At 40.3% G+C, this 26,835-nt stretch overlaps 2 protein-coding genes across 2 annotated transcripts in view; one reads left to right on the plus strand and one right to left on the minus strand.

The window, feature by feature from the left end:
- Positions 1–3,038, minus strand: part of LOC148824097 (guanine nucleotide-binding protein subunit alpha-13) — a 33,151-nt gene extending 30,113 nt beyond the window's left edge. Inside the window, exon 1 of the mRNA XM_088927498.1 lies at positions 2,687–3,038. Within this exon, the coding sequence (XP_088783624.1) occupies positions 2,687–2,969 (283 nt within the window). The 5' untranslated portion in view covers positions 2,970–3,038. The remainder of the gene's footprint in view (positions 1–2,686) is intronic.
- Positions 3,039–5,822: 2,784 nt separating this feature from the next.
- Positions 5,823–26,835, plus strand: part of LOC148824098 (regulator of G protein signaling 9-like) — a 35,447-nt gene continuing 14,434 nt past the window's right edge. Inside the window, exons 1-10 of the mRNA XM_088927269.1 lie at positions 5,823–5,890; positions 6,508–6,600; positions 10,093–10,189; positions 15,440–15,490; positions 16,272–16,378; positions 16,732–16,783; positions 17,880–17,938; positions 18,989–19,065; positions 19,776–19,857; positions 21,450–21,512. Coding sequence (XP_088783395.1) covers positions 5,885–5,890; positions 6,508–6,600; positions 10,093–10,189; positions 15,440–15,490; positions 16,272–16,378; positions 16,732–16,783; positions 17,880–17,938; positions 18,989–19,065; positions 19,776–19,857; positions 21,450–21,512 — 687 coding nt within the window. The 5' untranslated portion in view covers positions 5,823–5,884. The remainder of the gene's footprint in view (positions 5,891–6,507; positions 6,601–10,092; positions 10,190–15,439; positions 15,491–16,271; positions 16,379–16,731; positions 16,784–17,879; positions 17,939–18,988; positions 19,066–19,775; positions 19,858–21,449; positions 21,513–26,835) is intronic.

Genomic DNA, 26,835 nt, shown 5'->3' on the forward strand with positions numbered 1-26,835 from the left:
ATTTCCTGTTTCACTTCAAGTTTAGCAAAAAAAAAATCACATCGGTACGAGATGAACTGCAGTTTAAAAACAGAATCGCAGCGCATCAAACGCGTCACCAGGGTTCCCGTTTCAAACACATGACTGACCCAGAACCCAATCTCCTTCGCTCTTGCCATCACAGGATGACAATACAAGCATTTCAGCTCGTCTGGAAATCCCCCATCAAAGCTGTTGCTGAGGGGGTGTGGGGCCACCCCCAGCTGCAGGATCTCGTGCGCCGCTCACACACGCAACCACCTTCTAGCCATCCCAGCCACTGAGGAAGACCAAGCAAATAACTACTGTTCACTCTTTTATTCCTGGGAACAAGGAAAAGGTTTATTCCCCGCTAAAAAGAGAAGAAAGCAAAACAACGTTTTGGTTGTCAAGCCTTCTTCGGGTGTGATCATATCAGAGAGGTCAAAGACTCATCAATAATACGCTGTATTTCGAGAAGTAGGGATAAATTCCAAAGCAACATCTTGCATTACTTATCCCTCCATCCATCTTCTAACCACTTCATCTAATCAGCTCCAGTGGAACCAGACCCTATCCCAGCGAGCAATGGGCACAAGGCAGGATACACTCTGGATGGGACGCCAGGTCATCGCAGGGCACAGACACTCACACCAGTGCCAATTTGCCCCAGAAGCCAAATAACCTACCAATATGTCTTTGGACTGTGAGAGCAACCCACGCAAACACAGAAGGAACATACAAACTCCAGGCAGATAACACCCCAGGTCAGGAAATGATCCCAGAGCTCTAGCACCGAGAGGCAGCACAATACCACTGTGCTGCTTTTGCAAGACTTGTACCATTCAAAATTAATTATACACAGTTACATGAGTCATAACACATGATCTCCTCATTCAAGGGCTATGAATTACTTTACACTTTCACACGCCACTTTATTGTGCTAGGAAGAAGAAAAACTATGCTCTGCTCCAAAATTAATAAGAAACGAGTAGCAAAAGAAGCACATAGCAAAGCTATAGCTTGACCTATCCAATAATGCAATGTGTGACACATGGAAAGGTCCTGCACAAAGGGGGGGGGGGAGGATCTTGGCAAGTCAGAGCTCTAACAGGGAAAACTCCACCTCCAATACGAAAAATACACCTACAGTAGATATTCACCTTCCCTTTGCGGTCCTGTGACCACAAAAGCTCTAAAGATAGAAGAGCTTGGAAAACCTTGCCCATCGCTAAATGTAGCAGTAAAGGGAAAACAAAATCATTCAAAAACACGGTCTGAACAGATGCTGTAGGTTGTCTATTTGAGCAAAGCCAAGCCAGTCCCTTTAGAATTCTTACTCCCCAACAAAGCCTTTTAAACTAGTACTTCATGCACGGCTGCTTATTTTCCCCTGAACCACTCATTTTTACTGTACCCTCACTGAAGCACTACTCTCCTTGAATTCACGTTAAAAGAGTTTTTGGTTCCGTCACAACGACACTGCTTTCCCCAAGTATACAGTACAATCATTATCTATAAAACAGGTCTCTCCCTGACAGAAATGTTGCTTATAAACATCGGAACAAGCGACTCACTTGATGTCACCGAGGAAATAGGGAATCATCTGTGCGTCTGCACTGGCCTCGGCCTTCTTCCCCCCACACCGGATATGGCCACTTGCTTCCCTTCAAAAATTTGTTTCTATTTCTTTAACACTGCTCATGCGACCTCTGAAACCGGGACAACACCCTACAGCTATCACCTTAAATCAAACAGAAGAGTCTGTAGATGCGAATCGCCCCGCCGCCGTCTAGTTACACATCCAGTAATTATTAACGTTCGCTGTAGACAAAACCTGTTTGAACACCAGTTAAGGAAAAAATTCAAGGCAACTGAGAAGACGAGATAACCCCGGGAACAGGCCGGACGACAGGAGAAAACTCCTGAATTCCGTCTCGAATACTTCTACAACAAACAAGAAAAAGAGAGAGAAGGGGCAACCCGCTTTTTTAACCTTCCCTTGGCAGGATATTTTTTTTTCTTTCCAAGCAAAACACTCAAATCACTCGTCAGAAAACTTAAAACGGCACCGCCAAGCCCAGGTTTCATCAGGGAAAAAAAAGAAGAGTCTCAGCTTCACTGCAAACAACTGAAACCGTGCCCTCGCTTCTCACAAAAAAAACGAGCCAACGAAACATAGTAACTGTTTTCAAAGAGTCATCTCCAACTTGGGCGTTTCACCTCTACCCAGATTGCGTTACATCGCAGAGTGAAATGCAGATATCTGGCTTTTCTTCGCTGCAACGCGTGGATACCGTGCAGAGCTTTTCTGATTGTGCACCGTTTACAATAGCCAGGCTTCTCCCGCAACTTTTAAGTGGCTAACCCCCCCCAAAAAAAGTACCCACCAAGAAAAAAAAAGCAACTCCTTGTGCCAGATTTCTCGAAGGAGGGGGAAAGAAAGAGAAGCGTGATTACACACGAAAGACGAAAAAGTGAATTAGCGCCCGATTAACCCCCCTCCCTTGTCTAATACAACCAAATAACATGGGCGTTTCTTCTCTCTACGGTCGAGGGGATGTCTCCCTAAGAACAAAACTTTACTTCTGACCCGCTCCTCAAGTGCGCAACTCGGCCGTTTAAGACACGTTTCCACCCCCGAAAACGAACCCCAGTCGGGCCGGACGACTTTCTTTTTCGAACTTACCTTTAATTACATTGCTGTAGATCGTAGCCCGGAACTCTTCCTTGGCCCTCTGATCGAAGTCCTGGCCGTGGATGATACGCATTTGCTTGAGGAAAGTGGACTTGCCGCTCTCTCCCGCTCCGAGCAGCAGGATCTTCACCAGCCGCTTCACGTACGTTTTATCCCGGGAAATACATTTGTCGATCTCCTTGGAAATCCTCAGCTGCTCTGCCTCGCTGCTGTTAAGAAGGCAGTTAGGAAAACAAACTGATAAAACGGACCGAGACGGCAGGAAATCCGCCATCTTTGAAGCAACTTCATCGATACAGCAGGGAGGGAAAGGGCGCGCCCCCGAGAGTCTCAGCTCCGAGGCGGGCGGGGCGCAGTCGCATTGTAAGGGCGCGCACGAATGCGCGGCGTAACTTCTACTGTGGTTTTAATAGGGGGTGGGGTTTGGAAAGAGACGTAGAAGCGTGGCCTTTACTTGGTTGGATGTGGAAATCCGTCATTAAGGGCTCATTTTTGATAAAAAATAAAATCAGATTGAAACTCGTTGCTGTTGGAGATGCGACTCCTTATAGACTATTACATCCAGACGCGCAGGTCGACAGAGCTTCTATAAGCTTCTATAGCGTCTTAACAGGCTATTGCTGCACCAAGGTTTTTCTTTTGTTTTGGGGGATCCCCTGCCTGAGTAATGAGAAGACCCCCGCGGGGAATTGTCGGGATCCTCCGCCCCTGATTGAAACCGAAAACCTCAGTGTCCCAAATTAAACATTATTTAATAGTTTTAGAAAATGTCACTTGCATTTAAACCCACATTTCAGCAAGGACAGCTCAGCTCTTTTGTAGGTGTTTATCCTGCGAAATTCTAGACGCGTAATTACTCATTTCCATTTTCATCAGGGACAACGATAATCCTTTGTTTATTGTTTCAATAAGCGTTTGTTTATACAATATGAATTGTTCAAAGTTAAGCACTACAGTTCAGTTAAGATCAGTCTCGGACTTAATAGTATGCAAAAGAATCAGAAACAGAAATTGTTGTTTGTTAGATTGATCGTATATGTATTATTAATAGGTAAAGTTTTGTTTTCTCACATTCATTCATCTGCATTCTAGCTGCTTCATCCAATTCTGGCTTGAGGGGGGAACTTATCTCAGCAAGCAATGGGCACAAGGCAAGGTGCACCCTGGACAGGGCTCCACCCCATCTCAGGCCAGGACACACATACACTCACACCAGGGACACTTTTCCCAGAAGCCAGCCTGCCAGCACATCTTCGATCTGTGGGAGGAAACCCCAGCACCGGGAGGAAATCCACATGAACATGGGGAGAACGTACAGACTCCACCCAGATAGCACCGTAGGGCTGGAATTGTACCCAGGGCCCCAGCACTACAAGGCAGCAATGCTGATCACTGCACCACTGTGCACTGTGTCCATTCTGTTTTCTTCTGTCCCATATTTCCAAGGTACAAGCCAATCAATACTGGCATACCCAAAGGAGAGTTCAAGGATTGCATAACCCAGGGTGGTGTCCTCATATCTGAGAAAGTTGGTAGGGATCTCCATTGTGGAGCACACAAGAATTGAAAAAACACACAGGCGCACAAGGAACAGCCTTTGCTGCTTGGCTTCACAAGAGAGGAGCAGTCAGTGAGAGATAATATCCACCACTTTGCTATGATCAAGGAAGATTATTGTACGTGGGTGAGCCTCCTAGGCATATTTATGAAATGTAATGAAATTATCACTTCAATCAATTCATGAGTGAAATTGTTACAGCTATGAACAAGTCAAGTGCTGTACAAGAGCAGTCAGAAATGCACAGTTCTCTGTGTGAGGATATTATGCATTAGTTCTCTGTTAAAAGCTGAAAAGAGACTGAAGATCTCGGTTTCAGACTGAACGTTTTCGGAGAGAACCAGGGGGACCCGATACAAATATTCAAAATCCACAAAGAAAGTCAACGCAGCAGAACTCTTTAGAATGAACTGTGAATCACAGACCAGTGGGCACAAGCAGGAACTGGAGAATTCATGCCTAATGCATTAGGAGAGAAAACAGGAGACACTTCTTTACAAAAAGGGTTGAAAGAGTATGGAACAAGCTACAGAACCCTATTGTTGAAGTCGGCACCCTGTTTTCTTTTGAGGAATGGCGGAATCTGATTGTTGGATTAATTGGACTAATTGAATTAATTGCCAACCTGCCTAGATGGGCCCAATGGTCTCGTCTCCATTGCAGCAATGCTCATGTTCTAATTTTGATTAGTTGAACAAGAAAGAGAGAAATTCATCAGAAATGAGACAATTCTAATGGAATGCATATGAAAGAGGAATATTACAATTGTTACATGAAAGATGAAGGTTTTGTGATTGTGTAAGTACCCCCGAAATAGCCCACACTATTATGCAACATGGGATTTTTTCATATAACATCATTATTGCATTTACTTGCTTTCTTTTGAGTCATTTGATTGGTTCTTCAACTATTCCTTTCTTCACAGTGGCCTGACTATCAGTTATTTCACGGATAAATAATATGAACAATTTCTGACTCGCTAGTCAGTAAAATTTTCTTCTTAAGTGTTGAGCAATCTTCTTTCATTTTTTTTGTTCATAACAAATGAATTAACCATTCATTTTTTTTAAACCGCTTCTTCCAATCAGGGTCACGGTGAAAATTGGAGTCTCATGGTAGGCCATGCTGATGGGGCGGATTTACACAAGCACATTCACACCGGGGCTGCTTTTCCCAGAGGCCAATCAACCTACCAGTATGTTTTTGGACTTGCTAACCAAGTCAATGCTAATCACTGTGCCATCGTGCCTCGTGTGAATATTATGCTTATCATATATATATATATTTGTAATATGAAAAATTATACCGTTCATATTAGTACGTTTTATTATTTTCTTGAAAACCAAGAAACATTTCCTGGGCTCTAGTACATCACCCAGCATTGTACAGGACACGCAGGAAACCAAATGTTCTGTGCTCTGAATGGTCAACAAATGTGGATATGTTCCCAAGAAGAAATGAAATGGAACGAAGCTACAAAACTTGAAGGCAACATTAAGAAAGACAATTAGGAAGTTCACCTTAAAATATCGCCAACAGGGGGCAATGTGTTATCGATCGATGGCATCTTTAACAAGGCAACGAATACCGTATATGATATTGCAGATGTATTTCAGGAAAAGAACAAATTTATGCAGGTATGTGTGAGGCAGTGACGTTTTCACATCCTGAAAAAAAAAACCGATTTCTTGAATCTCCATAGTTGTATAGAAATGAAACTGTAAGAACAAGGAGTAAAATTTGAGCTGACACAAGTAAAGGACCACCTTAAAGGGGTCAGTATTATAACTTTCTCTTCCTAACTTAAAATGTGCAGTTGACGCAAAGATTGGGGAGATTATGGGTTGGCGGTTTGCAAAAGTGGAACTATTGTGACATATTAGGGCTAAGTAGGCCACCAAATTTGAAGTATATAAGTACACAATATTAAAAACAGTTAACGGGAATGGATAGTCCAAATATTACGTGGCTTACAATGTACTAGAAGAAGCTGCTTTAAATGTTAAACTCTACGTTGCCGTCTATCGGGCAAGCTTAAGAAGTGCAGTGATGCTGCTCACAGAGGTGACAGGTTGTGAGAATAGAGCCGAGTTGTGATTGGTTAGGATATCAATCCCAGCGCTTTCTTCATATTCGCTGTGGTTTATCGCTCTAACAGGCGGCGTGTGTGCATGAGGAGGGACGCCAAGACCGTCTGTCCCTGCGTTAGTTTGCTGTCTTTATCGTTGTTTTTGAACGCATTGCTTTCTCACAGCTAACGACAGCGACAGAGAACGCAAATATGACTATCAACAAGCTCTGTGATTACAGCCAGCATTATCGACCTCGGATGGCGTGTCTGAAAAAGGTAGGCTTGTCATACGAGGAATACCTTGGTAACAAATCAGAAATTGCGTTGTATAGTATTGTGCATTTATTGGTACAGCCTGTTGTTTATCTCTATAATTGTATTCCATAAAACAGTAGAAATTCATATCAGGTTACCGCTATGTATACACGTCCTAAACATCTGTGCATGTATATGAATTTGCTTAAAGTTTGAACCCGAGAAAGTTATGATCCTTTCCAGTAATTGGTCTGAAAAGATTTTTATGTTCCTGATGTTTAGAACGCACAAGCAGAGTACCCTTTCGTATTGTCTGGCTTTGTTTTTGGCGCAGTGTGCTTGTGTTGCTCTAGTAGTTTTAGTTTTATCACGATGTCCGTAAAATATGAAGGAAGGCGATCCCTTGCTCAGTTATGTTTACTTTTCTTTTGCTGTCTTTCCAGTGGTAGAAAATGCGGGTGTAGGTGCAGGTGTGGCTTGGTGTACAAGCGTGTTTTTCTGCAACATATTCTAATTTTGTTCTCATCCACCACATAAAACGTAAAAATCCTGTCATCTAAATATAGGCATGCTTAATCTATTTTTGTACAAAAGCTAATACTTTCTTGCCCATGCGCAATCTCTCTCACCTATAATGGGACTAGGGATCTTTCACGCCTATTGGAAGCGGGATGCGAATTTCCATTCCACGTGTTTTAGGTATAATTAATAGCAACAGGGCATTCAAAACGGCATTTGATAAACATTATTTGACTTTTCAAAATTACCCAATCTCTTATCTTTTTTCCAAGCCTTGAAGTTAAGGAACTGTTGTATTATGAAAATAAATTTACACATCACCTTTTGTGCATTTTAAATCCACTAATTCACAGAGCTTTCCACAGTTCCTTAGACCTTTCAGTGATGACATGATCACTCCCTGAATCAAGCCCCTTAAAATGCACTCTTTCTTCATCGACAGGATATTCCTTTGTAATCTTGTATTGACACAGTCCTTATCTGAGCCATAATCTGCCGTTGCAACATCAATCCGATGTGGAATTCCCTCATTCAGTTAAAGTGTATTCCACTGGTGCTACCCCTCCACCCCATTACCCTTTCCATTCCCAGGATCATCAAAGATAACGGCTCCATTTTACAGGATGATGCCTTAACTGGAACACTTTTTCCAGTCCCCCTGTCATCTCATACTGCTGATCACCTTAACCTGTGCAACCTTCGTGTGCACAGCTCCCTTACCCACCCACAGCCACATCCACACTAGGAACCTTATGTTGTAACAGAAGCCACAGCATCACCTGCAAATATGTATCCAGTAATATGTACATGACCCCTTTCAGAATAGCCCAGGAACCATCAGGTGCATCAGGTAATCTGATTTACTGCATCTCTTGGAGAAAATGCCCTGCCAGTTACCATTATAAGACTACATGGCCATATCGGGGAAAATGTGAGAGCAGAAAAGATCAAAGACCTCTCCAAGCTGATGGCTCCCCATGACAGCTCTCCCAGACATGATTTCACTGACCTTTCTGCTTGCATCCTTTTACAGAGATTTCAGAACTGCCACTGCTGAAAAATGTCAGGAGCTAAGATGATCCTAAAACCCATGCCTCCCCCTTCTCTCCGTGAATGACTAAATGCTTTTTTAATCTTCTCCATGCATTTATAGACTTCCACTCTCCCTCGAAACGTCTGGACCAAAAGCTATCGCTGGGCTCAGGGACTTGCCTAATAAATATATTTACAGATTTCTGCTTTTGGGACCTCTCCCCCAGAGTTCCCTTTGTCTGGACACTCTTCCTCACCCGTGTGCCCGTTCTCACGCATTCTGTCCTTTGTTCTCCGGTGTTTAATATTCCAGCCCCTTTACCATCTCCTCCTCATCCCTGAAGAAAGCTGAACAGCTCAAATATCCTGTTTCTTCTTTATATGTTTTTGCACAGAATTAACTTTTACTTTTAAATTTAAATACACATCCTTACCATCATTATTGTCGGCGACCAAAGCATTAAAATTCTAAATAAGATGAATTAGAATTCAGCATGGTTAGAGAAACGTTCTAAGGAGAGTTTCTGAAGGCCTTACTCTGCAGTGTGTAGGTGTTTCTGATCTACAGGTCAGTAGTAGCTCAGGATTGTTCATGGTGCTGAACCTTATTTAATCACCCTCCTACGCACAGCCCTTAGTTTTGCCCTCTCCTTAACAGCTATACAGTATTGTGTTCCTCATGCCCCTTCATCACGTCTTACTCTGCTTTCCCGCTGACTGTCAGAGCTTGCAGGTCTGCAGCTTAAGGGGAATTTAATTTGCATCTCTTCTAGTACAAAATGAGGTCCCTTTGTGCCATATTAATGTAGCCTCATTGAGCGCCGTATATGCTATTCCAATATTCCCCTTTATTACGGGGCTCACTGTACTTCTTTATGTGTATGTGGGTTTCTAATGAGTCCGTCTATCACAGTCAAATGGGCCCTGCAGAGAATAGCAGGTGCAGGCAATGCAGACATAGCAGGTGGTATGCAAACAGAGAACCCTCATGCTACTGCGTTGGCTTAGCCAGTAGCAGAGTTGGACAAGGCCTGCTCTTCTTTGTACAGTTAGATTCTTTCATTTCAGCCTGCAGCTTTCCAGCTTTCCAGCTTTTGCTGTGGATATGTGAAGCCAAGATGGAAATTTTAACATTTTCCATGTGTGGTTCTCAGTATGCATTCTGTAAGTGCATTGGTTTACTAAATATGTCAAAAGCAGTTCCCTCAGTCACAGAGCTTGGAAAGGTCTAGTAACAAGGCCCCTAGAATGGTCTGTCTAATTTGTGTTTGAAGAGCCTCCTGTGATCCAGATTTATATCAGACTGGGGGTAATGTTCCTGTTTGACTTCAAAGGTGCTTAACTTACCGAGAACCCACTTCAGACAGCCTGTGAGAAAACCAAAAACAAAATCAATCGTCAGAATATTTCAAAGAGGTCAGATGTACCACTACAGACATAAAAGAGTGAGGAAGTGCTTTAGATTTTCTACTCGTCAAAAAGGTTACTGAAAATACTTCTTAATACTCACATATTCTAAGATTATTGTAAATTACCTTTTGTCTTCAAATATCAAATTGAAAGTAATTGAAACAGTAGATGGAGTGACTACAAGGCAGTAAGTAAAGTGTTTAAAGTCTTTTGGCAGCTGGTTCAAGTAAAACTCTGTTACCTTAGGATGGCCTGTTGGTTAGTGCAGTGGTTCTCAACCTTGCCTGTCCTGGTAACTCTTCAATTAGACTCATTAAGCCTTTGGTCTATTAGACCAACCTTTTTGCTTGTAAGAAACTAGATAGGGTTTGTAATCACTATCTGCCTTGAAGTAACTTCTGAATTTAACACTTGTCTTATGGGGTATATGTAAATAGGAGGATATGCTATATTGTCATTCCCTTCTGTGTCTGTTCTTGATACATTAGTGACCTATTAAGAGTCATTTAAAAGAAATAAGACAAAAAAAGAACTCTCCACTTCTCCCCACAGATAGAGAGCCTGGTGGTAGAGATGCAGGATCCTAACAATGGAATAAAGACTCAGACCCAGAGGCTTGTCATCACCACCATCCCACACGCTATCACTGGTAAGACCTCTGTTATCCACACCTCTGTGCTCTGCAGCACACTAGCAAGCAGTTTCTGAGGTTTTGTCTTTCTCTGCAAAGCCAATCCCAAAAGAGAAGCCCCTTCAAATACAATTAATTTGTTTTGTTAAGGACTACAGATACCCAGTCACAAAAAATATATCTGTGGTGGTGCAGGTTAGAGGGATCTTTGTTGACTAAGGACTTTAATGAGAGCGAAAAGCAACATAACAAATAATAACCATCAATAACAAAATAAGGAACAAGGACACAAACACAGTGATATAGGTAGAATGTAAAATGCACAACAGTGCATTAAGGACATATTTTGAGTGTGCATTCAATATTAAGCAAGAACTAAACTAATGAAGTCTGGTGAAAGAAGACAATAGTGTAAGACATGGCATCAGATCTTTTCTGTGCATCTCACTAGTCATCATGTGTCAGAAGGCAAGGCCTGCTGGTTAGATTGTTCAAAGGAAAGACACACATAACATTAGACTGGACTAAAAATAAGCACAACCAGCTCCTACCATTCATCAGATTGACACCACTGACCATGTGAAATTGAACTCCTTTTTGTGTAGATGAATTAAAACTAAAATAAAAAATTGAGCTAACAATGTTTTTATTTGGCTTACAGTACTAAGAGCTGGGAGGCACTGCACTGCAAGCTGATTGAATGTTTAACCATACACTGAGAGCATGGCATTTAGCCAGTCTCATGCTGGGGGAATCATTTGATCAGGTCTCTCATATTTCATAACTCATACCCAAGCTCACTATTCGAGGTGCAACCAAAGTTTATTACCAGTATACTGTCTTCCTAATTGAATTCAACCCCAAATACGCAGACCTTTTCATGACTTTTAAATCTACTAAATGTACTGTATTATATTTGCTTTCACCTAAATTTGCAGTACTGATGTCATATTTTAGAGAATTTTGTTTATAGTGTAAAAAAGGTGGTTCATTGCTCTACAGTATGTGTTATGCCACTGTTGGTTTGAAATAGTGGTGAAAAGTTTAATTACATCATCCATCCTACAATACATTTCGTGTGAATATGAATGTTTAACAGTGCAAGCATGCAAAGATGGAATATCTTTTTCTATTGTAGTATATTTAAGTATTTTTTCACATTTTGCATGTAATTGTAGGCTTAATAGCAATGGATTTATGGTATGTCCTTAACTTTCCTGCTTTTAATGGAGGTAGAAATAGAAACATTCAAAGAGTAAATATGGAAAATTGTCAGTTTTGGAATTTTATGCCCTCAGGCATTTACTGAGATGTCTCAGTCAATCTACAGCCCTGTTTCCAGCTGTCAAACTTTCCATCGTCTGAAAAGCTGTCTGAAAAACCTACAGTAGTTTGTTGTAAAAGATGTCACTTTTTATGCCATTTTGTCTGTGCAATTAAATAACAGAAACTAACATAAAGACTAGGCCAGGAATGATTGGCATGATATAGTGCCATGCAGATAGAAGCAGATTCCTACTGGTCCATGCTGGAAATCACAATCCTGTAGAGCAGTAGATGGAATTGAGACATCTCCTGGCATGCATATATTTTAATTCCTTTGATGTGTGTGGTGAAGCAGCCATTTCCATGGCAACCTACGAGGAGCTGGCTATGGTGATTCCTTCCTTTGTATGCAGTGGCGATTGGCTTTGGAAACCGGTACTCACTATCAAGTAGGGAAGGAATACCGCAGGCAGGGTAGATTCATAGGGTCACAGGACAAGTTTCTTTCTCTGCAATCACACATCCATCCATCCACCAGATTGATTTTTAGTAATGTTGTATTAAATCATAGTCTTTAAATATTTAGTCCATTGTTTAATCAGACATGTTAATAAAAAAATCAAGATCTCATTTACATGTCCTTGAGAGCATTGATTGATACAGCAGGACATTTGCTATGCCTTGTTCAGTGGTACAGTATCAGCATCACCAATCCACCAGGGATTTGAACCCTAGATACTTTGCCCTCACATCAAGCACCTTAGCTTCTACCCTGCACATCTTGTCTTAAACAACTTGGAAGCTTTAAGTAAATTTATTGTATTATGGAATTTGTACTTCTCCAAAAAAACAGGTATTTCTGTATTTAGGATGTAAACGAAATTTAAGGACAGATGGACATTTTCTGAAAAGTTTATAATGACAAAATAAAGATACAATAAACGTGTTGTAGATTTGTCTGGGCTGGAGATAAGTAAAAATAACTGAAGGCTCTGGGATGAGCAAGTCTTTTCTGTTTTGTCTTCTTTTGTCTCTAAATTAAAAGACTAATTTATTCTGTAAACATATTTTCCAACCAGAAGTGAAACCCAGATAGATCCAGTAGACAGCTGTAGCTCATTTGGATTTGAGCTGGAAAATGTGGTTGGTAAAAGTCCAAAGGCACATTTTAAGAGTGAGAAAAAGCAAATCATCAGATATGTTTACAGTAGTAAGAAAAGTAGGCCCAGAGGCTCATCAGCCCAGAGCTTATCACATTATCTCCTGTGTTAAGTATACAAAGAATGCTTAACTCCCACCTGGATAGGCTAGTCTACAGTCTCGACAATGCTGGTGCCTATTTCTACAGCTGGGTGAACTGCAGTGAGTTGACTGGAGTAACCAGCTAGTACAACATCAGTGTCCATTACAGTCAAACCTATAACTTCCCACTTAGGATTCCAGAGCCCAAACTACAACTGATCTCTGTGCCCATAAGAACAGTTACAAACAAGAGAGGCCTTCTAGCCTGTTAGTTAGATATCAGCTTCAACAACATGGTAGCTTGTTTTAAAACCCAAGATTGCATCTCCCAGAATAACTCCATTTCAGAGGTCAGACTTTCTTTGTTGCTAAGGTCGCTGTTGCTACCCTAATCTGGTCAGCTTGTGCGATATCTGTGCTCTGTTTTCCAGAGGAAAGGCAATTTCTGGAGTTGATTGTTTGTTGCACTGGGGGCTGATGACTCATGTGGAACTGCTAAGGAGCTCATTAGAATCAATGATGTAGACCTCTCTGCACTCCTGCCTCGATCAATGTGTCCCTGTCTATCTGTAACCAAGATATCTCATGAACTACACACACTGTTGAACATAATCAAGCTGCAGCAGCTGAACCTATGCATTTTACACTGTTGAAATAAAAATTATATTCCATAAACATAACATGTAGGTTTATACGCCATATGCATGTCAAAAAAGTTCTGTATGCATGATAAGTCGTTAAGCAATTTGGTATTTTTTCCAGCATTCTGTAACCAGTTGTGTTAGTTTGGTGACCATGTGTTTAATAATTGTTTTAAAATCCAGAGTCACAGTATGTTGGTACAACTGGCCAGAGTGCTATGCAAATATTTTATTAGTAAAAAAGAAAGAAGTGGAGTCATATGTGACTTTCAAGGTGATTTTTTCTATAAGTTGAGATTAACTCATGCCAGGTGTAGATTTGTTATTGGAAGTTACTGGAAATATAATATGCTCCTTTTGATAGTATGAGTCACAAAATGTTTTGTTTTTTATAGGTTTTGTTAATTGTTTACCTCTGGTAACTTATCTACCAAATGTGTCTAGGTAGAAAATTATGTATTACAGTATGTATTTATGTATTTATTATATAGCCTAAATATGGTTATATATCATGTATCAATTAAGTTCATTTTCCGATTCAGTTCACCTAAAGTAAAAAAAAATACAGGATTACATATTATGAGCAATATAACCCAATTGACTGAAGATGGTTTTCCTTTTGTTGATGACTGGAAGTGAGAATATTTTAAAATAAAGTTGAGGTATAATGGGCAATGTATCTGATCTTGCATTAGGCTGGTCTGTAACAGATTCTTCATGGTTGAGTCAGTTCACAGGTTCAGATGTGTCTTAGCAGGCGGGTCTAAGGAAGTTGTAACCTTTAAAATAAAATGTACATCCCAATGTCAGCTAATGACCAACCAACCAATTAGTACTCAGTACTGGTTTATTCTGTAGTATTCATACTGAAAGAATGTTGAATCTCTGAAAGAAGTTCACTTGAGTGAAATCGATAGTTGTGCTGGGCACCCCCTCTCTACCCTCAAAGCCACAACAGACTGTCGGTATGCTAATCTGCTTGTGTTCTGCACATAAGGCAGCCTTCAATTGGATGAGATCCATGTGATGCTTTTGTGCTTAAAGATGGCCAGTAATCCATGCACAGAAATGGAAAAGGTCAGGGATGAAAGTCAGTTCCAATGTTGCGTCATGTGACTGTCAGAAAGAAAGGACCTCTTTTAAGAACTGAAGAGGGCTGGGTTGAGCGCTCTTTTATTGGCCCTTCAAAACACTGAGTGTCCGTACGTTTCATTGGCAAGGCCAATAATTTCACGACACCTACTGCCATCATATTTTTATATAGCCCTTTATCTTAGCCAAATGTCCGCTTGGCTTGAAGGATTCTTGGCTATTTTCACATCCCACAGGACAGAAACCATGATAAAATGGAACTGGAACTGACTGCAGAATTGTGAACTGCCTCTTTCTGGAATGAATGAGGGGTTAGATGAGTTGTAATCGACAATTATTCTGTGTTGTTCAACAGTGTTTGTTGCACTCGATTAAATTAGAATAGCATTGTATTTGCTTGACAGAATTTGTTTAATATTGTTATGAACATTGTTTAAGAATATTGTTCATGGCTACTGGTTGTTTTAGTTGTTCTACTGAAAGAAATGTCTGACTTTTGCAGTGAGCTGGAATTTTCAAACCCAATATATGGTATTAGTGCACATCAGTCTCTCATTGGAATTCTGCTCCCATTTGCTGTGTTACTGTCTAGGAATAGGAAATTGAGCTTTGAGCAAGCCACTTCTCTTCCCTCTTCCTCTCTATTAATAGTGCGGTGACAGACCCTAATGAGGAGAGTGACTCACTCCTCTGTGGTGTCCTCACACTGGCAGCCTGAGTCGATCACTGCAGGCAGGCCCTGCAGGAGCCCCTCTCCGCCAGGTACACACCTCATGAAACACGAACCTCCCCCCACCCCCAGACCCCCAGAGCTCAACCCACACTGTGTAGCCGCCAGCTCAGCGCACAGCCGGAGACTAATCTAAAGCAACATCGCGGCTTTATAGCCCTCCTTCAGAGTAAAAGCCAAAAACGCTCAAGCCAGGGTGGCTACACTGGAGATGATCCACAGTGAGTTGCACGTCATGCTCCTGCGTGTTTGTATCAGTTACATCCCTGCACTTGCTCTTTTTCACTCTGTCACCAGGTCTTGACATACTGCAGTGGCTAGCTAACCGACTACAGGTCGAGACTGAAGGTAAGAGTTCTCATGTCTTTTGAAAAGCAGCTAAAAGCAAAATTCCAAAAAATGTATCTGTGAGAGTAAACTCACTTCCATCATGGTTTGAGAACATGAGAATACAAACTCACCAAGGCACCATTCAATGTTCAGAACTTCAGAGTTTGGAAACAAAACATAAGGCAGCTTTTTTAAGACCTTCAGACAGTTTCTAGGCTCCAATTCCTCTGTGAACACATTTGTAAATGTGTCTGCCAACCAACTCAACTTGTTGCCTAAAAAATTCATTACCAGCAGCAATGTGAAAAACTGTTTATCTGGGTAACAAAATATAGATAGCGGTCATTTGTGTTTAAAGGAAATTAGCCTTCCTTTTGGAACCTTGCCTTTGAATAGGTGGAATCCATCCTTGCTTTCAGCCTGTGCAGTTGGAGAGGCATACATTTTCTGTATGATTCTCACCTGAAAACTTTCATGTGTTCATTTAAACCTTCCATGTTGGTGTTAGTTAAGATCTCAGCAATCATTAAAAGTAATGTAGAAACTACAAACTGGTGATTGTTTATGGTTGGTGCCATTGTAGCTATAATCATGTAGGCACGCCTGCAACCAGGTTTCAAATTGCGGCTAAATATAGTTTCTTTCTAATGATGTGTTACAGAAAGATGAGGTACAGAAAATCCTGCTTTGATAGAGACAACCATAGCATTAATGTGGTGTCTCAGAGCTAACTGGAAAGGTGGTCTTGTGCGCTTTGTCAGTGTTTTGAGACTCTCCTCTTCCCTTATCCTTCCTTCAGAAGCTCAGAACATTGGTAATCTGGTGGTGCAGTATGGATACATCTACCCTCTCCAGGACCATAAGAACCTCATCCTAAAACCAGACGGCAGCCTCTATCGCTTTCAGGTGGGTGTCGAAGTTCATCAGAGGTTCGGCCCTCAAACTTAATTAGGCCCTAACCTCTTAAAACTAAAATGTTGAGACAAACTGACAGAATAGTTTCCATTATCTATTCATATCTTTTCCTGGCCATTTAAACCTCAGTATGTGTAGGCAGTCTCAACATAAGATCTGGATGTGTTTGTTTATAAGAAACTCCAGACACAACAGTAAAGCAGTTTCCTTCTCTTCTGGCCATTTTTCAGTGGAGTCAACACACACTTTTTGGAACAGGAAAAACAATGCAAGTCTTTGCTGTGAAACAAGCTGAAACTGTGAAACAGTGAAACTAACCGAGCTGTGACCTTGTTTTCTCTCAGACGCCGTATTTCTGGCCAGCTCAGCAGTGGCCAGCTGAAGACACCGATTATGGTGAGTGGCAATCAGCATACACTTCAGCCGCGTGTTTCCCAGGCTGCTTCACTGAGTATTAGAGGCTGTGGAAAGACTGGTGAGAGGTGCCAAGATAGCAGGTGGAATGACAGTGCAGTACAGTATGTTCACTCTGATCAGGGATAACATTTACTGGATTTTGACTTTGCAACCCAGAATTTGCATTCTTGGTGTACTTCACAGCAGTTTGTATTGTGCAATAGGGCCAGACGCCTTAATGTATTAAGTCTTTATTTATAACATATAACAGCAAAGTTGTACTGTTTATTGTAGACGTTTAACAGCTTCGCTTTGCAATTCAAGTGCCTTTTGTTTTGTTTTGTTTTTTTCTGGGTGTCACTTACACTTCATAACTAAAAGAATTGTGCTGGCTAGCATGTGTGCAGAGGTTAACCTATTCCTTTCTGTCAGTTGTCTAAATAGACCACTACATTTGAAAGAATATGAGGGCAATCAGACAATAGGGTGTTAGTCTGATGGCTCTGGGTTAAGGGACAACACAGTGGTGTGGTAGTTAGCAATGTGAGCTCGCAGCTCCAGGGTGCTGGGTTTGATTCCAGTCTAGGGTATCTACAGTATCTGTGTGGTCTTTGCTCATTCTTCCTGGGTTCTGATATGTTTTTGTAGGCGCCCTTCTCTCAGCTCTCAAAGGCATTCTGGATAGGTATGATTGGCTACTCTTAATTGTCCCTTCTAGCATGGCCTCCTGTCCATAAACCCTATGCAGTCCTCACCAGGATAAGCAGGATAAGTGACTGTTTCTATTGACCCATCACAACTTTCATAAATTTACCAAGGGATATTGCTTTGATGACTCTGGGTCAGACAAAGGGCTAGACGTAATTGTTTTCTGATATGGTACACACACACCTGAAGAAGACTTGTTCAGAATGTTAGCTTTTTCTTCTTTCTTCTTGCTATTTCTGTGTGAATGAAACTTCTGTGTTTTCCTAGCATACTACAGGAGAATTCAAGAAACTAAATGATAAATTATATTTAGTATAATTTTACAGTTCTACTGAACAAATTGTGAACAAACCTTTATGTTATTCTCCTCTTTTCTCTCTTTTCTAAGCAATATACCTGGCCAAGAAAAACATTCGGAAGAAAGGGATGTTAGAGGACTATGAAAAGGTACAAATAAATAATGTTGCTTAATTATCTGCAAGAACCATTCTACTAATTTCTTTATATTGATATTTTTGAAAGCTTTATTTAATACAGTTTATGTCCCATAGCCAGATTTACAATTGCAGAGCACAGTGGGAAATAATAATTATATTATGAATATTAAGAATGAGAAACATCAGGAAATTACACAAGACGAATGTGCTTAGAAAACAGGATTCACGTAAGTGGCCAGTTCACCAGAGCTATGTTTAGTCTGTTGAAAGCCATTATATCCGGAGAAAACACACCCAGTACTTCTTCCTGTAAAAGACAGTTGTGTTCAGACAAGGTGTTGTCAAATTGTCGCAGTTTCATTCCGTGAAGCACAACTGTGGGAGATCGGAATCTGTAAGAAATGAGGTAATGACCTTATCATGGGCCAGTGTGCCCCCACTGTTGATACTGAAAGTCAAATTATAAGAAGAGAAAAAACCTACTGTCCCCATAATTTTCCTTTTGATAGTGGAAGAGAGAGAATAGTTGAAGAATTGCTTAAAAAATGCCAGTGGATTAAAGTAATGCCGAATTAGTGTGTATTTATTTTAAATATCTGATAAGTGGATAGTCACCTGAGTGTATAGATGGGGCTAGAAATTTTGTACAGTAGATCTCCAAAGTGTAGAACAATCAGTGTGAAAGTGTTAGGCCTCCAAATACCTGTAGCAATTAGTTTATATGTCTTGTTTATAAACCATTTTGGACTCTGGTTAATAAAACTTCTAGACATAATTAGTATCTTCCTGAGGCATGATGACAACCAAGAAGGAGTTGTGACTTGAACTTTCGAAGTGTCACAATATGTAAAAATTGAACAGAATCTTTGTGACTATGTTTCATTGCTAAGTCCTAATATTTTAGGCACTGCATGACTTTCTTTATATATTTTTTTTATTTTTTAGTGTTTTATTAGAATTGTTCAGTGCATTAATAAGTGTGATCATAAAAGTAAATATTAGTTTTTAACATTGAATACTTCAGAGTATGACTACAGTGGCTCTTCTTTTTCTTCACTAGGAGAACTACAATATGCTTCACAAACGAATAAACCATAAATGGGATTTTGTTGTAATGCAGGCAAAAGAACAGTATAGGTAAGTTTATTTGGTTCTGTCTGCTGTATTTTCTATAAAATACTGTTTTCCATGTTATAGGATGTTATTCAAATTTGTCCATTACTTTCCAGCTCCAGTGAATACAGATGTGTGCTGTGTGTGCCATTGTGTCTTATGGTGGGAAAATGAGATTTCATCATGCTGGCTTAAAGAGCCCCTAAAGGCTATGACACATTTTGCAGTTTTCTAATACCCAGATAGCTAGCAAGTACAGTTGCCTACTTGGGCCAAAGACTTGTCTAATTGATGGCCTCCACCAACACCGGTTTGGCTCACTGATAGCTCATTGGAATCATCCAAATCTGGTTTGGTACAGATGTGACATTTTCTAACTTCTTTTTTTGTTCCTAACATCTTTTTTATCTTTTAAGTTTTCCTGCAAAATTTGGTATTATTAAAAACACAGGGCTCAACATAAAAGGAAACCAGTGGGGGTTTATAGGGGTAAAAAGGAATCCTGAAACTGGTCAACAATGAGTCACAACCTGTGTCCATCTGAAGTGATGGCCCAGTGCTTGTGGGTTATGTCATTAGCATAATGGGGCACTCAGAAGGTGTGGAAAAGTCATTAATTTTGGGAGCATTTTCATTAGGCAGCAGAGTTTATTTCTGGGCATTGAAGTCCACTGCCGAAATGAAAGAAAGAGTTCTCTGGCCGCTGACTGCCGTGCTGTCCTCTGTGTCCACAGGGCAGGGAAGGAGAGGAAGAAAGCAGACCGCGTGGTGTTTGACTGTCAGGAGAGGGCGTACTGGGTGGTCCAGAAACCTCCAGTAAGAGCTGAAAAGCTGTCGGTTCGGTCTGTGCTAGTGAATGGAAAGATATTTCTCCTGGAATAGAAACTGCTGCACTTTTTTTTCGTTCCATTTACTCTTATTTTATAATATGCCCAATGCTAACACTAAAAATGTGTATTGAATTTAACATAGAGATAATAAGTTGAGTTGGAAGATCTTTTTAGACAGTCTCTGTGTTAGCAGTGCTGTCTTCTGATTTCCGTGGAGGCTGAAAACATTTGGGCTCTTCTGTGGTGTCTCTTCTGAAAAATAATGTATTATCTACCTTGTTGAGGATATGTTCATTTATATTTTAGAGAAAAGTTAATTACTTAAGAGAATGCTCTAGAGAACCTTGTGTAAGGTGGCCTGACATTTTTGGTGTTTTGAAATTTTACGATGGACAAAATCACTGCTTTTCTAGAAACAATGAAGAGTATTGGTCTTTCAGTGCAGGTTCTCCAATTTCTCTGTCTTTCCAAAGAAAATAAATGAATGTGCTGCCTGTAGGTATACAAGCAAGTTAACAGAAGAGCAGAGTTGCTAATGTAAAGCCTTTGATGGTAAAACTAAATTTACTATTGTTTTCCATTACTTGCTACGTACAAAACTAACACTCTTGCCTAATTACCGTAGGATCAGAGAGAGAGAGAGAGAGAGAGAAGAGTTCACCTTTTTAAATATTTAATAAGCGTCCATGGCTCTGTTGGATTTAATGAATTTATAAATAAGTTATGCAAGTAATCACCATGTGACAGTTTGAGCATGCTGGGCGCAGCAGGCAGTAAATATCTCAGATGCTGTGCACAGAAAAGATGTTGAGTTTGAGGAAACAAAAGCACTCCCTACAGTCAACCCCCACAGCCTGGCTAGTGCATTATTAATAAACGCCTTCACATGCACACCTCCATATTGTCTAAAATGTATTGTTGTTACAGCCTGTTACGTCTGGCACACTTTCCTTTATTACTTTAAAAGTCCCCCGTTGGCTTTCTTAACTACTCTTGAGATTTTAAAGACCTAGAATCTCACACCTGGTTTTACAGACTGTCTGATTTTACACTGCTTTGTTTTGATGCTTAAAAAGAAATACCCATTCCAGTTTTATGCCAAATGAATGAATACTGAGGAAAAGCTGAAAGCAATATTTACTATATAATACAATATAATTTTAATAAAGTCAATATTAATAAACTAGAACATTAAGTCTATATGAAAAATGATGGGAGCACTCACCTCATAAGTGGCAGTTAAATGTGATTTGCAAAAGAAACAGTCTGTCTATACACATAAGACTGAACCTTAAGTAACTATAGCTGTAAAAATAAACTTTCATACTTCCACTCTGAAACAGAGCAATACACGTTATTTGCTTTTACTTTTTGTCAGCTTCCATAACTTCTTTTGTCTGGAAGTTATTTAAAAACGCAATATTATTAACAAAATTAAAGTTTGATAACCTTTCAAAAGAAAGAAAGAACATGCAGGGCAAGACAGAAGGAAAGTGGGGAACTTTAAACCATGAAAAAAGGTGGTCCTTGTTTAAAAGATGAACCTACAACAAGGTTTTTGTCTCATGTCTTCAACAGACAGGAACTGTCAATGCACTGGAATACGGACTGAACCGCTTCACGGACCCCAATGCCAATCCGGTAACAGAGGTGAGTCCGTTTCCTGTTTTCTGCTCACAAGACTGTTCACAGCTCCATAGAGGAACCAGGACTTTTGAAAAGGTATCTCCCTCAGTTAAGAGGGAGATGTCAGTGAGATGGACAGAACTTGCATTGCTTTCAAGAGAAAAGGGATAATTCCTTTGTGTGGTAGTTCACAGTGTGATGTCCTCAGGAACACTGTTAACGGCAACACTTCCTATTTGCTTGTAAATTCTAAAAGAATTGTTCAGTTCCCATAAGTGAGTCTTAATTTGTACACACTAAATTAGAAACATCTTCCCTCCTTATTGCACTTCACTGCTTTTGACTTAGGCTTTTCCACACTGCCAGCTTATCTGGGGAGAGTAGAATAGCCATTCATTCTCAAGACAACTGAAACCACATTGGTCAGGTAATGTCTATGTCTTTGCATTTGGTGAGGTAATACATTTAAGACTACATGCTACCCTGAAATTGGAGATCAACCAAAAGGTCTTGTGCAGACCTGGATGAATGACACAATGTGTTGGATGAGTCACATGCCAGCAGTGGACTTGGATGTTCATATTCTATGCATGATCTGCAGTGCAATTTAGGACCCTAAGATGGTGAAATGAGAAATATAAATGCAAATTTTATTTGAGCAACTGGTTTGTGTGAATGGTATTATTGCTCTTGAGAAAGGACAGCTGACTGCATTTCGGTTGTCCTTGGCAAGGATATTCTAAACATTTACAGACACGTGTGCAGCATATATTTATCACTAGTGCTGGGGACCAGCTGCATGATCCTTATGCTTTTAGCTTTTATGTTATGTTAAACCAAGCCCAAGGAGCAGCTCAGCATATCAAAGACGGTTACGATAAGGGTGAAGTAAAGAGATGTGTTACAGATAAAGAACTGAATTTTTTAAAATGGAGAAACTGACAAGCAATGACTTTTCATTTTTTGTGCAATTTTTGTGCACAGTGACATTTGTAATTTCATCTGCAGTGTCAAGCACTCAAAAATGTAAACAAAAAAAAAGACTCTGAGAAGAGAAAGCATAATGTGAGATTCCATATTATGTCAAGCCAACCTGTGATGCAAACCATGTCAATAATCATGTACTATAGAAATAAGTTGCAAGGTTACTGTGCTCTTAACAGAGTAAACTGTCCTTAAGAGAAATCACCCATAAATATCGTGAACAATGTGTCACTCATTTTCTTTGGAGTGCAGTGATTTGTATTTTTGTACTTCAGTGGTAAAGTGCTGTTGGAAGGTTCCTCTCTGGTCTCTGGTCTCTCTCTTGCTGTAGAAGTGTTGCTTTGCTCTGAGGTGAGACGATAGCGTCATATACACGCAGAGCAGGTGAAGGACAAGAATCTGTGCCCCTTGCATCCGTCGTCTAACACTTTCTAAGAGGATTTTACTCTGGTAATCTTCACCCATCCCCCATTAACAGACATACACCTCACTGCTTCCAACATCAGTGCTCTCATGGGTGCACTGCACACAGCTTGGCAACAGCAGGGGCCCTGTAATTGTTTTTGTCTTGAAATAAATTAGGTCTGTTTTGGTATGCACTGTTTTTGACACCATCATGTAAAATGTGCATCACTTGACTGGCACTGCCCGGACAAGCACCAATGGGCGGAGCGCTGGCACTGTGGCTAAGACTCTGCATCTGTGGCTGGAAGGTTGCCGGTTCAAATCCTGTGGCCGGCAGAGGAATCCTACTCCGTTGGGCCCCTGAGTAAGGCCCTTAACCCCCAACTGCTCCAGGGGCGCTGTATAAATGGCTGACCCTGCGCTCTGACCCCAAGCTTCTCTCTCCCTGTCTGTGTGTCTCATGGAGAGCAAGCTGGGATTTGCGAAAAAGACAAATTCCTAATGCAAGAAATTGTATATGGCTAATAAAGTGATCTTATCTTATCTGTACTAAAAAACTGGCAAAAGCCGTCTTGAATCTCCTGTAGAGTGACGTCAACGTGACAGTCTCATCTTTCACTATGAGATGTATTCCAAGTGGGTGTTTTGCATATTCCCCTCTTGCGTTATTCCTCACTTATTGCTGATGCACAAAATGTGGAGTAGACCGAGAATTAACTCTGCTGTGCTAGATACTTATCCAAATGCCCCATATTATCATCAGCTCCCCAATATAAGAAGCAAGGCATTAGTAGTGAAGTCTTTGAATACTCTTAACCACCTATGTTGGTTGATCTCAGTAGTGCAGACTTGTATGCCAAAGTACAGTGTGATCTTTTTATGATCTTAAGAACCTCAGCACTTTTACTCCATACCATTGTACAATGTCACATCTGCTCAGTGGGGCTCCTCAGTAATTGTTCATCATGATTCAGATGTTGTGAGTTAGAGCGTGTGTCACGTCACTCTCCGCAAAGGGTTGCGATAAAGCAGCCAAGGGCTGTATTGGCTCCCAGCGGAGCAGAGACTGCTATGACTCTCCAGGTGACTGCAAGCTTGCAGTGACCATACCAGCCAGCACAGAGCCACCTGTACATCACCGTGATGGGTGGTGGATGAGCAGGTTTGAGGAGTCTCAGTACTGCACTTCCTCGTATGGACACAAGTGTTGGCGATGTGTGCTATGACAGAAATACATAAATGTCAATTCCAGATTAAAAACATAAGAGGAAGATATGAATAAGAGGAGGCCCTATGCTCTCTGCCACTTAGATCTACTCTGAGTCTGGGGGATTACAGATTTGCTCAGATTTGGGCCACACTGATAGAACACTGACCAGAACAGCTGTTCCCTTTTTATTAACACACTTTATTTGTACATTATCTTCCAAATGTTTAAGGATACTAGGTTGAGAACATTGGTATAGAGTGAAAAAGTTTATTTTGCCGTTGTAAAGTCAAGAGTTCTTTTCTTTATAGTGCAATAACCTATGCCTTGGTAGAGGATAGTTTATAAAAATGCCTTTGTGTTTCTTGAGAGACTTGTTAACGATAGATTGTTTAACGATGGAGAGCAGTGTCAGAGCAGAGTTTGTTCTTAGGCACAATGTCATAAAGGGCTTGCATGGTGTCACACTTATTTCTACAAACTACCAGAGCAGCTTTTCATCATTTGACCTTGACAACACTCAACCCAGAAAGCTACAACTGAAAGCCCCATTGAGAAAGATCATACAGGCACATTATCTTGTTTTTTTATATGTGCGTATATACTATATGTGTATTAAACAGTGGAGTTCTTCCAGTACACTTACTAGAACATTCATCTGAAGGACAAGCTTCACCCTTGGGAAACTATTATAAAAAAGAAACCGTCAGAATGAGCACACAGAGGTTAAAGCTCAAAGTATATATTACATGCATTGTAATGCACTACCCTCCAAATGTAAAAGAAGCAATAACTGCAGTGAATGCTTTGTCACTTGAATCACAGTCATGCCCACAGAAAGCAGGAATGAGATGATGTGTGCTTGGCTATATTAACTGTGACATGTTTTATATTGGAATTCCAGGGACATTAAGGCCTGCAGCCACCATACCACCTTCATGCTGATTTCTCCATTTACTTGAAGGTGCTTCAATGTCACAGCTGTCAACAGGCCATGCATAGCAACAGATAATTGCGTAGGCCCACAGAGTAGTGGTTGCCATGAAAACTGAGGGAGAAACCAAATCGTCTGTAGCCTTTTCTTTAAAGTTTTATTTGTACAGATGGCACCTCTGACCATCTTTCTCTTTGAATCTTCTCATTCTGGGAAATACGCATTACTTCAAACTGAAATAAATGGCTGCTGTATCGAATTTGTAGATATAAAAAGGAGCAGAAAAACTAAAAAAAGGAGTAAATTTCTACTGCTAACAATTTTTCAAAGGGCATTTTGACTGTTTTTTTCAGCAGGTACAGTCAATGCTGTCTTAATAGCACCTGAACAAACACGGAGAGACAAAGCATCCCTTTTTTCCAGACTCAATCCATTTTCTTCTGTTCTTTGACAGCTCCGTCAGTTCATTACATTTGCGAGGCAGCTTGCCTTATCTCCAAACAGAGGAGCTACTAGAAGACTTTGACACACAGAATTTCCTTTGAACCTCATAGTCCATAGGAGAGTGAGAGAGAGGGAGAGAGATGTAGGGGAGAGATCAGGAAGAGCAAAAAGCTGGCAGTTCTCACTCTATGGTGACTTGCTTAAAAGAAACACACACATTCACAAGGCAGTATATCAGGTAAACATTCCGGATTGTCAAAAGGTGCCTTTATATAAATGAATAAAAAATCATGAATATTGTTCCTTCAATGCAGCCTTTGAATTTTAATTTAGTATTTTGTTTGAAAACAAAGGCCATTGATCAGAACAGGAAAGAGAACTCCATAAGTGATTAATGTCATCTTAATTTATATTAACAAAGCACTTGCTGTGCTAAACACTATGCAGTATGTAGCTGCACTCCAGCTCTGAAGTCTTGTGCTTGTGGTACTTTGACACACTTAAATATAACTACATTTAATAGACTTATTTAGAGAAACTTTGCCTGTCATTATAAGCATATTGGTAGATTTAAAGTTCTGTGTTCCTGATCACAGAACACGTTTTCCACATTTTGAAGTACAATTTCAGGTGATTTATAAATCTAAAAATATGCGTTACCCGGCAAGAGATTCCTCTGAAAGGCCTGCAGTACAAGTCAAATTACACAGCTCACTCCTGTTTCAAACCCGTTTTAAATGGAATGTTAAATGGACAAATAATTGGAATTGGATAAATTAATTTGGAATTGGAATTGGAATTAATTGGTTAAATGGAAGGAGGTCTGAGGTAGCTGTTTTGTCAGCGCTTTTATAACATTTGAAATATGATTGTCAATTGTCAATGTCAATTTCACTGATAAAAAGTAGTTGAGTGGATGGGCAAGACTTGTGGTATCCCTATTTTCCTGAAAACAATTACAAATTCATCTTGTTTTGAATTTCAGGTGTTTTTAATTGTATTACTGATGATAAGAAAATATTATAAAAGTTCTAGTTTTGTAGTTGTATTGTTTTTATTTTTTACCTTTCCAAAAATTCATCCTTCTTTAGTCATGCATGTGGTATTGTTAATCTAATTTCTCATGACTATACAGATGTTGTGTTTTTCTACATTACTCATTTGATCTTTTTTTTCTTTCTTTTCTCTCCATTTAGATTTTGTTCCTTCTGTTTTCTGTGAATCCCTCCTAGAGCCTGCCATTGTACAGAAGACGCTCAGTACTGCAGCCCATCTGCTTAGCCACAAACTCAACCCCCCTCCATCCCCCGTCAGTCTGGGCAGCTCAGTACCAGTTTCCTAAGGGGGTTCCTCAGCCAGAATAA

This window comes from Atractosteus spatula, chromosome 11 (assembly GCF_055471065.1).
Source record: "Atractosteus spatula isolate fAtrSpa1 chromosome 11, fAtrSpa1.hap1, whole genome shotgun sequence".
NCBI lineage: Eukaryota > Metazoa > Chordata > Actinopteri > Semionotiformes > Lepisosteidae > Atractosteus > Atractosteus spatula.